The 14,250-nt window shown below is 34.5% G+C and overlaps 1 protein-coding gene and 1 non-coding gene across 3 annotated transcripts; one reads left to right on the forward strand and one right to left on the reverse strand.

The window, feature by feature from the left end:
* Nucleotides 1–937: 937 nt before the first annotated feature.
* Nucleotides 938–1,011, forward strand: TRNAN-GUU (transfer RNA asparagine (anticodon GUU)). Its single transcript has one exon. It is a non-coding gene; the product is annotated as a tRNA-Asn (tRNA).
* Nucleotides 1,012–3,351: 2,340 nt separating this feature from the next.
* Nucleotides 3,352–14,009, reverse strand: LOC112034652 (V-type proton ATPase catalytic subunit A). 2 transcript variants are annotated; one of them, XM_024067470.2, is made up of 20 exons: nt 13,703–14,009; nt 11,496–11,622; nt 10,771–10,826; nt 10,636–10,692; nt 10,356–10,467; nt 9,631–9,668; nt 9,395–9,496; nt 8,956–9,012; nt 8,785–8,856; nt 8,599–8,700; nt 8,445–8,507; nt 8,209–8,341; nt 7,284–7,390; nt 6,367–6,561; nt 5,415–5,501; nt 5,200–5,304; nt 4,638–4,735; nt 4,445–4,523; nt 3,842–3,930; nt 3,352–3,750 (listed from the first exon to the last, which is right to left on the reverse strand). In XM_024067470.2, exons 1-20 carry the CDS (start codon nt 13,778–13,780, stop codon nt 3,636–3,638), a joined length of 1,872 nt encoding a protein of 623 aa, XP_023923238.1. In that variant the 5' UTR covers nt 13,781–14,009; the 3' UTR covers nt 3,352–3,635. The 2 variants fall into 2 exon arrangements, with proteins under 2 accessions (XP_023923238.1, XP_065634005.1); XM_065777933.1 differs by lacking the exons at nt 10,356–10,467; nt 10,636–10,692; nt 10,771–10,826; nt 11,496–11,622; nt 13,703–14,009 and adding exons at nt 9,764–9,875; nt 10,044–10,100; nt 10,179–10,281.
* Nucleotides 14,010–14,250: the final 241 nt, after the last annotated feature.

Genomic DNA, 14,250 nt, shown 5'->3' on the forward strand with positions numbered 1-14,250 from the left:
TAAGGACGATGAACGAGGACGATCTCATTACCGTCACAGTACAAAGAAGGCCGCCTGATCAACACAACCAAGGACGGCCGTTACGAATAGCTGCAATAAACACCAATGCCGTTGAAGGTTCGCCGGTCAACTTAACACCTGGCACAAGCGTTACGAACCCAATCAATAATGCTCCCATAATGACGGAGCCAACGGCTAGAAGGACACTGAAATAACCTATATATACCCTTAAACAAGATCCAGAAGGGGTAAGAAAAATCACACCACTCTATCTTCCTTCTAATTTTCTTTACTTTACTCCGCTTGCTAGGCTTCTCTAACTTAATCATCGGAGACGTTGTGGGTAGCACCCCACCGGTGATTCTTTCTCTTTTGTTGTATCCCAGGGCTGATACCAGCGGAGGACGACCTTCATCTGGACGAACATCTTGACTGACGATCTCAGCATTATCACTTCCTACAATCCTTCTTTAAGAGTTATTGAGAAAATTAAAACTAAATAAGAAAAAATAAATATAGTTTATGTTAACGTATGACAATTATAGTTATATATATATATATATATTGTTTATTTTGTTATAATATTGATATTTTTTAAGGTTACTTGTTGAAATATTGTCTTTAAAACTTCTATCGCACTAATTTGAAATCTTAGCTCTACCACTATTTCATGGGAGAATATAAGAAAACCTGCAAATAATTTTTTTTTGAAAATGTCCTTTCTATAATGAGAGGTGCTACGTCCACAACATTTTCACAATAAATCATAAGTGGTTAGTTGTTATTGGTTTAAATTTGAACCTAACACTAAGATTATATTTTTGACAAGCTCATTTTTTAATTTTTTTTTAATATTGTAGTTCATGATTCTGGCTTTTCGCTTTCTACTCCATAGGATAAGGTAAAGTATAAATAAGAGAATACACTACTCACAAAAGCTGGAATAGCTCAGTTGGTTAGAGCGTGTGGCTGTTAACCACAAGGTCGGAGGTTCAAGCCCTCCTTCTAGCGGATTTTAAATATTTTTTTCCTTCCATAAAAAAACTGGGTTCTGGGCCGAAAAACTTAAAACCCAAAGGGAAGTCCAAAATTCTTTATGTTTTCAAAAGTTGGGCTCAAATTTCTTTCACCACATGTAGGATGAAAAACAGACATCAGTTTGGTTGAGTTGAGTAGATTTTTAACCAAACCCACCATGTTAGGTAAAAAAATATCTAACCCATCACAAAGTTCTAATCCAACCCATGTGGATTAGGTTGGGTTAGGTTGGAGCCATGGGTTGGATAGTTTTTTAAAAAAACAAAATTATTATTATTATTATTAAATTAAGCATTAAAATAACACCGCCACAAAGAGCAAATTTATAATTAAATAATCATGAGCATATCATTAAACAAACACAAATTATCTGAGGAGAACTTAGAGTTTTGGTTTTATTTAGGAAGATGGGCAAAAAAGTAAATACCAAAATTATATAATATATATTTCAAATTTTAAATATATATTAACTATAGGTGGGTTAAGCAGATTTGTGAATCTTATGACTTGAACCTAACCCAATCCACAGTAAAAGAAAATTTCATAGTCCAACCTAACTCACCGATGAACGTGATCAATCTCAATCACCCAATGACCTTTGAGACACTTGCTATGGACTCAAAGCTCAAGAAGACATTGATTGAGGATTTGAACAAATTTTCGAGTGAGAAAGAGTGCTACAAAAGAATTGGGAAAACTTGGAAACGAGGGAGGGTACTTGTTATATGGCCCCCCTGGCACGGGCAAGTCAAGCTTGATTGCAGCCATGGCTAATCACCTAACATTTGACATCTATGACTTGGATCTAACTGATATCCACTCCAACTCTCAGCTCAAGTGTTTGTTACTCAGCATGTCTGGCAGATCAATACTTGTCATAGAAGATATTGATTGCTCTATTGAGCTGGAAAATCGGGATTCCAAGTCTCAACCATGGAATCATGGCAACGGTAGCCTTAGTGCGATTATAATATCTGTCATTTCTAAAAAATGCCATTATATGGTTAGTATGTAACAATGCCCTCTAGTACTTAACAAAACTCATTGAGATTAAGAGAGAAAATGGTAAGAGTCCTTGGTGGTTTAAGCTTTAGGAGAACATTATGGCTAAAATGAGTTAAAATTTGGGGCATTTGTTGCTACTTGCTAATACTTGTTGTATCATAGTCTGAAATGATATGTCTTGGTGGTTTAACCTATAGGGGAACATCATGGCTAAACCAAGTAAAATTTAGGCATATTTGTTCTTACAAGTTATATCATAGTCTGAAGAAATATGTTTTCTAATAAGTGTTCTTTTCAACATATGACACTTTTCAACATATGACACTCTCAGGACTGCTCAATTTTATTGATGGTCTTTGGTCATGTTGTGGTAATGGACGCATCATTATCTTCACAACTAATCATAGAGAATGAATTGACCCTGCTTTGTCAAGACCTGGACGTACGGACATGCATATTTGCTTTTACTATTGCACCATTTTTGCGATCAAGCAACTTGCATTTAACTATCTGGAGCTTCGCCACTCTTTGAATAGATTAAAAGGCTTAAGGTGAGTTTCGTTCAACTTTTTGAAAAAGTGAAGTTTTCAAAAAGTGCATAATAAAAAAATACTTGGGTTTTAAAAAAAAGCGCTTTTTGGGCTCAGAACGTGGAAACAAACGGGCACTTACAGAGAAGGTGGAGGCTACTCCTGCAGAAGTGGCAAAGGAGCTGATGAAAATAAACGACCTTGAAGGCTTCCTTCAAGGCATTTTTGAACTTTCTTCAAGACAAGATAATTAACGAGATGAAGATAAGGGAAACAGAAACTGAGTTCTAAAAGGGCAAGAAACAAAATTTTTGGTAGTTTTTCATTTGACCTGAGTTTTGGTTCCCGAGGTTCTTCATTGAAAATGCATAGTCCTACTACCCTCCAACCATGCTCTGAACAAATTCAATGAAACTGTCTTTCAGAGGACACTTAAACCCCTGTCCACGTCCATTCAGACTCTCACACAAATATCATCGTTATTTCGACATATGACTTCCTCCAGACTCATCTAAGTTAGAAATTGGCATCCAATGGTTCCTTAAGAAACATTGGTATTCTGGTACCATAACTTTTGGCTTCAGAACTATGGAAAGGTATAGAAACCCTCTCCTAGTTACTGCTGGGTAAGTAAAGAAAAGTCCATAAGGAATCATAACTACTTCCGAGGCCACGTCTAACAGATTTAAAAAATTGTCAGATTTTACAAACAAAATTGAATAGCGTAGAGGAACAAAATGAATGGTAAAGAAAAGTTAATGAGCAACTTCACAAGCACTTTAATACTGAAACTACAGCTCTTATTGCTCAACACAATAACAACAAAACGGTGTATCTTTTCTTATTTATCAATAAATAACAGAAGGGAATTATTGGAATACATAACAAAAATTATAGCTATAGACCCCACCTAAAACAAATCCCATACAAGCAGAAAATTCACTAGAGATATACCTAACAACACAGCAGTCCTCCATACAAAAGTGAAAAACAGAAACTCAATCCAAGGATATAACTGCCACTTTGACAATCGATAATAAATCATACATTTAAGACATTTAATCACCGAGTTTCATCCTCGAGGTTGCGGAAACCATTGGTCAGGTCCTCATATAACTTACTGAATTTGGCCACAAGAGCTGCTTCTCCTTCAGCCGGATCCTCAAATTTCTGAGACCTGTGATGCCAATAAATCAGCAGATTACAACCTGCTTCTCATACATTATGAATAAACCATGTTCACTTATTTTAGCACCATTATTACTTACACTAAACGGTAAAAGAGATCTCCCAATCGATGTTTGATAAGGGTATAAGAAATCTTTTGACCATCCATACCAGCTCCTCTCTCCACCGCCTGCATATTTCAAGCAGCATTACATTAGAGCTCATTTTGCACTCGTGCTCCAATTAGTTGTTATAAGAAAATAAATAAATAAAAATAAAAAGGAGAGAGAGAGAGAGAGCATAATGATTAAACAAAACAGAGGAAAAAGGAATGTTAAATCCATTCAGTTTCAATTTGTTTCCTACATCCTCCCAAGAGCCCAATGAAGCACTAAGGAGTAAGAGAACCTTTAGCTCTTCTGAATTACAAAACTTTCGGATCTCAAATCAGGATATCAAATATGAAAAAGAGGGGAGTACATGTTGAAGTCTTTGCCCTGCCCTTAATTTTCCAAGAATGAAACTTGAAATTAATTAAGCGATTAAGGGAGCCAATTTAAAAATTCTCTCTCTCTCTAGAAACAAAAGAGACCCGTAGGTAAAACAGGCGAGAAAAAACTTCAGTCAATGATGAATACATGATGGAAGTGGTAGATCAGTAGTAAAAGGGAATTGAAAAGAAATGAAACAAACAAAAAATCTACCTGATTGGCCAAATTAAAAAAATGGATAATGTTGCGCATCATCCAAACAGACTTGTAGAAAGGGCAGAATTTGTCGTATCTGTCATAGTCATACAAAATTCATGTATCAGATTAGGTAGAGGCTACTCTGTCCTATTAAACTAATTTTTACAAGATGGATTTTAGACAGATTGACTAATAAGCAGAGACTTACGGAGTAAAAGCATTCTGAGCAAGATAGTCTTCCCTCAAAAGCTTAGCAGTCTCTAGGGTAATCTTGTCTCCTTCAGCTAAAGCATCCTTTCCTACAAGCTGCAAAAACAAGATAGTCATAGGTGTTAAGTAATTAATAGAAGAAGCCATTTAAATTAGCTATAAACGCTTTGCTCCAAATGAAACCAATAATGGACATTCTACTTTTTTTTTTATAAGTAATTTCACCCCGGCTTGGGATCTGTGCTTTGTGTAGTACAGATAGCCGAATATAGGTGGTTAGGTACTTAGGTAGGGTGGTGGTACCACTCAGATAGCAGTCAATAGGATACCTTTGTATCCAAAAATCAATCTGAAGGTGAAGTCCATATGTCACTTACACAACTGTGTATGTCAGGTAATTAGTCCAGCTTTATCTTAATGATTAAGGACCTCTGAGACACCCATTACTTTCAGCTAGCAGAATCCCCCACTTATTAGTTATATCACATCTATAAACAGTTAAAAGAAGAGAATTCTTTTGTCTCCAACTAAAAAAAAGACCAGGACAAATGAAGACATACCTGGACAATTTCATTCAGGTCATCCTCTCTCTGCAGCACCTCACGGGCCTTTGTCCTGATGTTAATAAAATCTGGATCAAATTGATCATAGAAAGACTCCAATGCCTGTAAACATGATAAACATATTAATCAATGGATAGGACTAGTATCATTGTACACAAAAGGTTACACCATGAATTTGATAAGCAAGATGTGGAAACAGTTTAAGAACACACCCCAGAGTACTTTGAATATGAAATAAGCCAGTTTACAGAAGGGAAATGTTTCCTCTGGGCAAGTTTTTTGTCCAAACCCCAGAAAACCTGCAAAACATAAATAGAACAATCAAATAAAGTAGCAGATAGATTAAATAATGGTTGCTAGTATTGGAATAATAATTGCTAGTTTAAATTGCTTAATATAATTTTTAATCCCATGTGATTGATTTGATTTTTGAGGATTTTGCTCCAATAAAAACACTAGTGTTATACAACAACAACATCAAAAGCCTTGGTCCCAAAATTTGGGGTTGGCTATAGATCCTTGACAACTAAGATTAGGTCAGCCACATGAATTCAGCTAGTGTTATATATTTTAAAAAACATATTAAGCCTAATTATTTCCAATACAAAGATTAGTAACAGTTACTTCAATCCATGAATTTCATCATCAAAAGGAAATTATTTTACTATTCCAACTTTATTCAAGCCACTTAAACTAAAAACTTAAAATGCCATTCTCTTCAACTACTTCATCCAAATAAACCATTAGATAGTTCTGCATAATAATCAAACCAAAAACTCATTCAACTGCACGATGATGAAAAAAGAAATTCTGCATACCTCAGGCTTACACTTGTTTCTCAAAAAAAAAAAAAAAAAAAAAAGGGAAGAAGAAAGAAAAGTACACTTATTTCTCAAATTGACTTGCTATAATATAGAAAAATATCAATGGAGCAACAATCCAATTAATGCAACCTATGGAGGGAAATATTGGACTCAAAATGTTCAGAAATGTGCCCATAGAATATTTTATATTTTTTTTATAACATCAGGAACCTTTCTAAAGAAGAACCCTTTGGACTTGCTTTTAGCCAATAAAACCTACAAGCAAATGACCCCACTCACCAGAATTAGTGCGCATAGAAATTAATATGTGATATGCAGAAAGCATATCAGAATCTTTTACCTGAACAATGCCAAGCGTTGCAGATGTCACAGGATCTGAGAAATCACCTCCAGGGGGAGAAACAGCACCAACAATTGTAACGCTACCAGTACGTTCTGGACTACCAAGACATTTTACTTTACCAGCACGTTCATAAAATGAGGCTAAACGTGCTGCCAGGTAGGCAGGATATCCACTATCTGCGGGCATTTCTGCCTGTGTAAGAAATCAAGACAAACACCATTAAAGTAGGCTGAGGAAGTAGAGGGGATGACAATCTCCAAAGTGAGATGTGCATAAAATACAATAGATCATGTTTCTTTAACCACTTTCAAATATTAAACATGAGGCAAATAAAGGCCTACATGCTCATATTTATGACCTCCAAGAAAAACAGATAGGGGAGTTAGGCTAAAAAATTATACCATTGACAAGATTGCAATAGTCACTTAATTGTAAGATTGGTGAAAGATATACCAACTTCTCTTGCTGTTGAAAGCTATACTGCCTATTAGACTAACAAAATTGAATATGGATACTGCCTCCAAAAGGCAAGACTCAAGGATGCATCCAACAGTAAATGTCAGTCAATCACCAAACCAAGACCTAGAAAAGAAAAAGTACTAAGTACCTACAGAACGCTATTAGAAGTAGCGAGGTACATCTCAACCCAATCACAGAGCAACAAATACTGAATATAAACTTGATTTCACTCTAACAAGATGTACTTTAGTCTCCAGAAATTGAGAAAGAGAACACTCCTCACCACTTTGTAAGAGTAAAGGCCACAGAGAGAGTGATAGTAAAAGCAAAACCCATACAATACAGGATTAACGAACCATTATCAATGTAGCACATAAATCATTGAACTGATTCCTTCAAAAAGTCGAGAGTACAAACTCGTGTTACATGAGTTAAAATTAATTGAGAAAACTAACCAGCCGTCCAGAAATTTCACGCAATGCTTCTGCCCATCGAGATGTTGAATCTGCCATCATGCTGACATTGTATCCCATATCTCTGAAATATTCAGCTATTGTGATCCCTGGCAATTCAAGATTAAGTTGTAAACTATCATGACACAGCCCTCAGTAAATAGTGGACTACCTTTTGCCAGACCAGCAAAAGCAACCACATTGAACATATCCTATGCAAGTAATTTTATTCCTCCATAGCACAATAATGTTCATATAAGTGCAGTATAAATATGAATCATAACATACCCGGACTGTAAAATGAACTTGTAAGGAATATATCTAATTAATTCATTAAAAAAATATAATACACAGGAAGACATAATACTTAATAATTAAAGAACAATTACAACGATGTTCAAAAAGTATCTTTCCATCTACAACAGCAATTCAAAAACAAAGTAGATCAGAGAAAGAAAATCGAAATCATATAATTAATTATGCACTAACTTAATTGTTTCAAATAATATAATAAATATAATGCTAGAAACCCATCTTCACGTCAATTTTGAAACATATTGCACCAGAAGTTAACAGAGGAGGAGAGGATTAAGACATACGTTGCATGAAGAACATATTTTCTTAATTGGTAGGTTACACAGGTATCCAGTGGGTTTTGAATCCACAGCCTCACCCTCCACCCATTCTTATGGGAGAATGAAGTGAATTAAAGGACAAATATAATATGGAGATAAATATCATGTTAAAAAATTTCTACAATTGTAACACCAGATGACTAAACAGAATGAAAATAACTACAACTCAACTGCAATGCATTAGCAGAATATGCATTTAAAATTCATGATAGAGGTCATTTCATCAAATTATTCAGTGTTCAAACCTTAACAAGCTGAACTAATTAGCGTTGCACAGGACCTAATACAAATACCTGTATAAATTGAAGCCTCACGCGCAGCCACTGGCATGTTTGAAGTGTTGGCCACAAGTGTTGTACGCTTCATGACAGATTCTTCACGGCCATCAGGCAATGTCATTGTCAATTGAGGGAAGTCCATAAGAACCTGAAAAATTGGTAACACCTTAATAATCAACTGCAAAAAAAAAAACAAAAAAAACAAAAAAACAAAAATGATTGATTGATGATCAACATCAGAAAATACAGACCTCTGCCATTTCATTTCCTCGTTCTCCACAACCAACATAAACTACAGTATCAGAGTTAGAGTACTGCACATATAAAGGTATGTTAGAAACTCAAAAAATTAAAATATATAATCCAAAATATAAACAATAAGCCTCTATAGGTCAACAAGTTCACCTTAGAAAGAGCTTGACTAATGACTGTTTTGCCACAACCAAAAGCCCCAGGTATGGCACAAGTCCCACCAAGAACTGAGGGGAAAAGGGCATCAAGAACACGCTGAAATGAAACAAAACCATCAGACATGCACAATTCTCAAAATAAAAATTAATAGATAAAGCAACCAACAAGACATTTATATACCTGACCAGTAAGCAGAGGGGTATCAGCAGAAAGTTTTGATGCAACAGGCCGTGGTGTACGTACAGGCCAAGTCTGAATATGGGTAAAGTACAACGAAACACATATAAGTTTATCAATGGTAGAACAAAGCTATAGTCATAAAAGTGAAAACAAAGGAACAAAGTTAGAAACCTGAAGCATAGTAAATTGCTTTTTGACACCCTGAAACTCAAGCTCTAAGACAGTATCCTGCATATAAATTTAGGAAAAGTTAATAAATTGCATGCTAAAGTGTGAACTCAAAAACATGGCTTAGAGTTTATTCTCTTATTCAAGTTTCAGATTCTATTTAAGAGACTAACAGAGTTTATTCTCTTATTTAAGTTCATGTTCAAGTTCAAGAAACACTATGGAAAAGCCCTAAAGATGCAAACAAATGTATAAACATTGAAAAAAAAATATATATTCATAAATGCCATTCCAATATCACAAAATATGCAGCTCAAAAGCCCAAATGAATAACCGTCACAAAATAATTGCAAATAATTCAGAAAGAAAATTTTAACTTGACAATGCCGATGGACTATAAAGGCACACAAGATAGCATGCCAAAGAAATTAGACGGACAAACCTTCAGCGAATATTGACCAGGTGGTGCAATATAAGTAATTTTTCCCATTGCATCAGGAGGAAGTGCAACATGATGTTGCATTAGACTGTTTTCAATGACGCTCTGCATTGGAAAAATCTTAATGTTAGGCCTTAGGAGAAACTTAATGCTAGAAAATAAACAGTCGAGTACTACTCTAATAAGGGTTTTTTTTTTTTTTTTTAAACAAAACAAAGATCAAATCTTAAAAGACTTACAGCATACAAGTCTCCGCCCGTTATAGCATCTCCCTCACCTGCCATCAGTGGATGACATTAGATGCTACCACAATCAAACAAAATCAAAATAAAAATCATTTTTAACAGCTATGATTAAATTTTCATATATTACCTATCTTTTTAGGTTGAAATTCCCAAAGTATATCTTTGTCAAGAGCAGGAACAGACACCCCACGCGGGATATAGACATCACCGGATATTTTTGCAATAGTTTTCAAAGGCCTCTGTTTCAATTAGATATAAAAATTAAAATAATGCAACATCAAAAACTGATTTGTTGCCAGCAATGGCAACATTCTTAAGGCTTGCTAGGAAAAACGGTGCTTAAACCTAAGTAGATTTAATACCAAAGAAATCATCAGATTACAGTTGCAAGTATAATTCAGACAAACCTGAATTCCATCAAAAATATTTCCCAATATTCCAGGTCCCAACTCCACTGATAAAGGCTGTAATCAACATAGCATTTGTTAGCTAATGTTTTCAACACCATTTAAAAAGGTGGGAAAAAGACAAGGTGGACTCACCTTGTGTGTTCGTAGAACAGGGTCATTCACCGTCAACCCAGCTGTTTCCTCATAAACTGAAATAACCATAGGCACAAGGGAATTTCATCAATTCTAATGTTTCTCACANTACCACAATCAAACAAAATCAAAATAAAAATCAATTTTAACAGCTATGATTAAATTTTCATATATTACCTATCTTTTTAGGTTGAAATTCCCAAAGTATATCTTTGTCAAGAGCAGGAACAGACACCCCACGCGGGATATAGACATCACCGGATATTTTTGCAATAGTTTTCAAAGGCCTCTGTTTCAATTAGATATAAAAATTAAAATAATGCAACATCAAAAACTGATTTGTTGCCAGCAATGGCAACATTCTTAAGGCTTGCTAGGAAAAACGGTGCTTAAACCTAAGTAGATTTAATACCAAAGAAATCATCAGATTACAGTTGCAAGTATAATTCAGACAAACCTGAATTCCATCAAAAATATTTCCCAATATTCCAGGTCCCAACTCCACTGATAAAGGCTGTAATCAACATAGCATTTGTTAGCTAATGTTTTCAACACCATTTAAAAAGGTGGGAAAAAGACAAGGTGGACTCACCTTGTGTGTTCGTAGAACAGGGTCATTCACCGTCAACCCAGCTGTTTCCTCATAAACTGAAATAACCATAGGCACAAGGGTATTTCATCAATTCTAATGTTTCTCACATCTTCTATCTACAATTTTTTTTTTTGGGAAAATTGAATAGTTGGGGGTGGGGGGATTAGAATTATGAATGTCTCTGCTGAAAACATCAGGGAGATGCCAACTAGTTGAGCTACAAAGCTCTTGGCATCTCTATTGACCATATTACAGCAGTGAAAATTTTCTGATATATATATTTTTTGATAAGTAAAAAAAGAAGGATGTTTAGATTTTACCATATCATCACTATTTTTTTCATTTTCTTATGCATCGATAGTTGGGGTGGGAGATTTGAACCCAAGATGTTTCTATTGGAAACAACGGGAGGTCTTGACATTGCTAATAATATTGATAATAATGCTATTATTATTTATTTGGTCAACAGGGCAGATCAACATGACTCACAGAAGAGAGCATAAAAGCAAAGGATAATGCAAGGAAGAATGAATTACAACAGAGAGATTATTAAGAGGTGAGATATGGAAAAATAATGCTACATGGCAGACAATTATTGGTACATGTCAATCTTTTTTGTCACAAAGTTTACCTTATCAGATGGCCAAGAACATTACAAAAAAAAAAAAAAAAAAAAAAAAAAAAAAAAAAAAAAAAAAAAAAAGAGTTGGGACAAAAGCAAATACCCTGGATGGTAGCAGAATCTCCCTCCAACCGAATGATCTCACCAATAAGATTATCGTGCCCAACACGGACAAGCTCATACATTGCAGCCCCAGCCATGCCATCTGCAATGACGACAGGTCCAGATACCTGTCAAATTATATTTTGTGAGTGCAAAACACACAATTTTTTCTTTTTTTTTGAGATATCACTGTCAGTTCTTTACATTTATAAATGATTAGAGAAAAATTCAATGCAACCAATAAGTCAATCCAATACACACAAATTTAACCAGCAATTTCCAAACTAGTAAACCAGCAACTTGAAGCAGAAATATATTATCAAAAGAAACATAACCCAATAGAGAACACATTAAAATGATGCAATCGATCTTTGATAAAAAAAAAATAATAAATAATAGAAGTAAGAAAAAGGTCCCACAGAACACTAGCAGTAACAGCAACATCAATTCAACAACACTAACCATTGTACGTCAACTAATTCACGAATAGAAAACACAGGTATAAAAGCAGAACCCCATTAACCATAATATGGGTTAACAAATTGATTCCATAATGACTTCAACGTACGAAGTGAGTCAGTTACTGATCACCACAGCTCTCATCTTCTTTCATTCAAATTACTGCATAACTATCAAAAAGCACCTCAAAGTAATACAGTGAAAGAAGAGATACATTACAACCTAATACTTCATTAGTCTAAAAGAATCATAACACTTTGAGAACTAGATTGATAGAAGCTCTCATCCCTATAATATAGATAGTTGCAATTTTTTCACTGAAAAATTAAAAAGATGTTAACTTTATCACTCCATCCATTTTCCCTTAAATTCATTCCACCCCCTACTAGCTTTTAAACACGCCATATTAGCATTTCGTCTATCACATATGCAATTTTTTTAACGACAATCAATAACACGAGGTAATAAACATCCTTGAGAACTAGATTGATAGAAGCTCTCATCCCTACAATTTGGTCCAAGCTTGATTATCATCCCTCAAATTTAAAAAGTTGCAATTTTTTCACTGAAAAATTAAAAAGATTTTAATTTTATCACTCCATCCATTTTCCCTTAAATTCATTCCACCCAATACCAGCTTCTAAACGCACCACATTAGCATTTCATCTATCAAATATGCAATTTCTTTAACGACAATCAACAACACAAAGAAATAAACATCTTTGAGAACTAGATTGATAGAACCTCTCGTCCCCTATAATTTGGTCTAAGCTCAATTATCATCCCTCAAATTTAAAAAAGTTGCAATTTTTTTTTCACAGAGAAATTAAAAAGATGTTAACTTTGTGCTTCCATCCATATTCCCATATCAACATTTCGTCTATCGCACATGCAATTTCTTTAACAACAAATCAACAACACAAGGAAATAAACACACCCGCGAATCAAAAAACAACATAATCATGGCATGTTCCAAGTTACCAAAAGGCCTGAAAATCCACCCATTCAAACCAATAAAGCTGAGCCGGGTAGTATCAAACAGCAACATGTCAAAATTCAGTCACATTTTCATTCCCAATTCTCTCAATCATTACACACACACTGTCACTAACTAAGTTTGTCAGCCACATGATCATGATTTTGATTAGATATCAAGGAAAAAAGAAAGCTTAACAAGTTCAAATTCAATCCAATTCGAATTAATAAAAGCATACAAAATTTAAACCCCAAAATGACAATTCAGATCAATCAAAAAAACCTAAAATAACTCAGGAAAAAAAAAAAATGTAACGAGACGATCTATACCAAAAGGCCTGAAAATCCACCCATTCAAACCAATAAAGCTGAGCCGGGTAGTATCAAACAGCAACATGTCAAAATTCAGTCACATTTTCATTCCCAATTCTCTCAATCATTACACACACACTGTCACTAACTAAGTTTGTCAGCCACATGATCATGATTTTGATTAGATATCAAGGAAAAAAGAAAGCTTAACAAGTTCAAATTCAATCCAATTCGAATTAATAAAAGCATACAAAATTTAAACCCCAAAATGACAATTCAGATCAATCAAAAAAACCTAAAATAACTCAGAAAAAAAAAAATGTAACTAGACGATCTAATCATAAAACGCACCGTTTAGCATTTCCGATCTACAACTAAATCAGATTTGTTCCAATCCCAAACAAATTATAAATCAAAAAATAAAAATTTAATAATTAAAAAAATATAAAGAGTTGTACGGACCTTTCGGACATAACCGTACTCGCTCTCTTTCTCGGAATCTTCAAAGGTTGTCAATCGAGCTCCGTACACGGCCGGCATGGTTGTGTTGTGTTTGTTGAGAATATGGGATCGGAAAATTTGAAGATCTGAGAGAGTGTTTTACTAAACTAAACTCGACAGACACACAGAGGAATGGACGAGAAACAGAGAAGTCCCTCTTTCCGATTCTGTAAAGGTTTGGATCGAATTATATACAAAACGACAGAAACTTAAAAGGAAGAGAGATGTAGATAAAGAAAGAGAGAGAGAGAGAGTGATGATGCATGTGAGTCGTGAAATTAATCAAAATTATAATATAGAAGTAGGACACGACGTTTTTTTTTTTGGCTACTTGATGTTGATAACAGTAAATTTTGTTTTTTATTTATTTATTTAATTTTTATTTTTATAACATTTTAAGAGGTAAGTTATGCTACTATGAGGATTTTTTTCATAAATCTCTAAAGTTTAGAAGTGTCTAAATTTTACATCTTGATTGGATTCGGTTGTATCATGTGTCAAATCTGTAT

The sequence above is a fragment of the Quercus suber genome, unplaced genomic scaffold (genome assembly GCF_002906115.3).
Source record: "Quercus suber isolate HL8 unplaced genomic scaffold, Cork oak 2.0 scaffold_169, whole genome shotgun sequence".
NCBI classification, from domain to species: Eukaryota; Viridiplantae; Streptophyta; class Magnoliopsida; order Fagales; family Fagaceae; genus Quercus; species Quercus suber.

Coding starts and splice junctions, on each gene's coding strand:
- LOC112034652 (XM_024067470.2), bottom strand. CDS start 13,780: ATGCCGGCCGTGTACGGAGCTCGATTGACAACCTTTGAAGATTCCGAG. Junction 6,562..7,283: donor GTGAAATTTCTGGACGGCTG/GTTAGTTTTCTC, acceptor TTTCTTACACAG/GCAGAAATGCCCGCAGATAG. Junction 5,502..6,366: donor CAACGCTTGGCATTGTTCAG/GTAAAAGATTCT, acceptor TATGTTTTGCAG/GTTTTCTGGGGTTTGGACAA.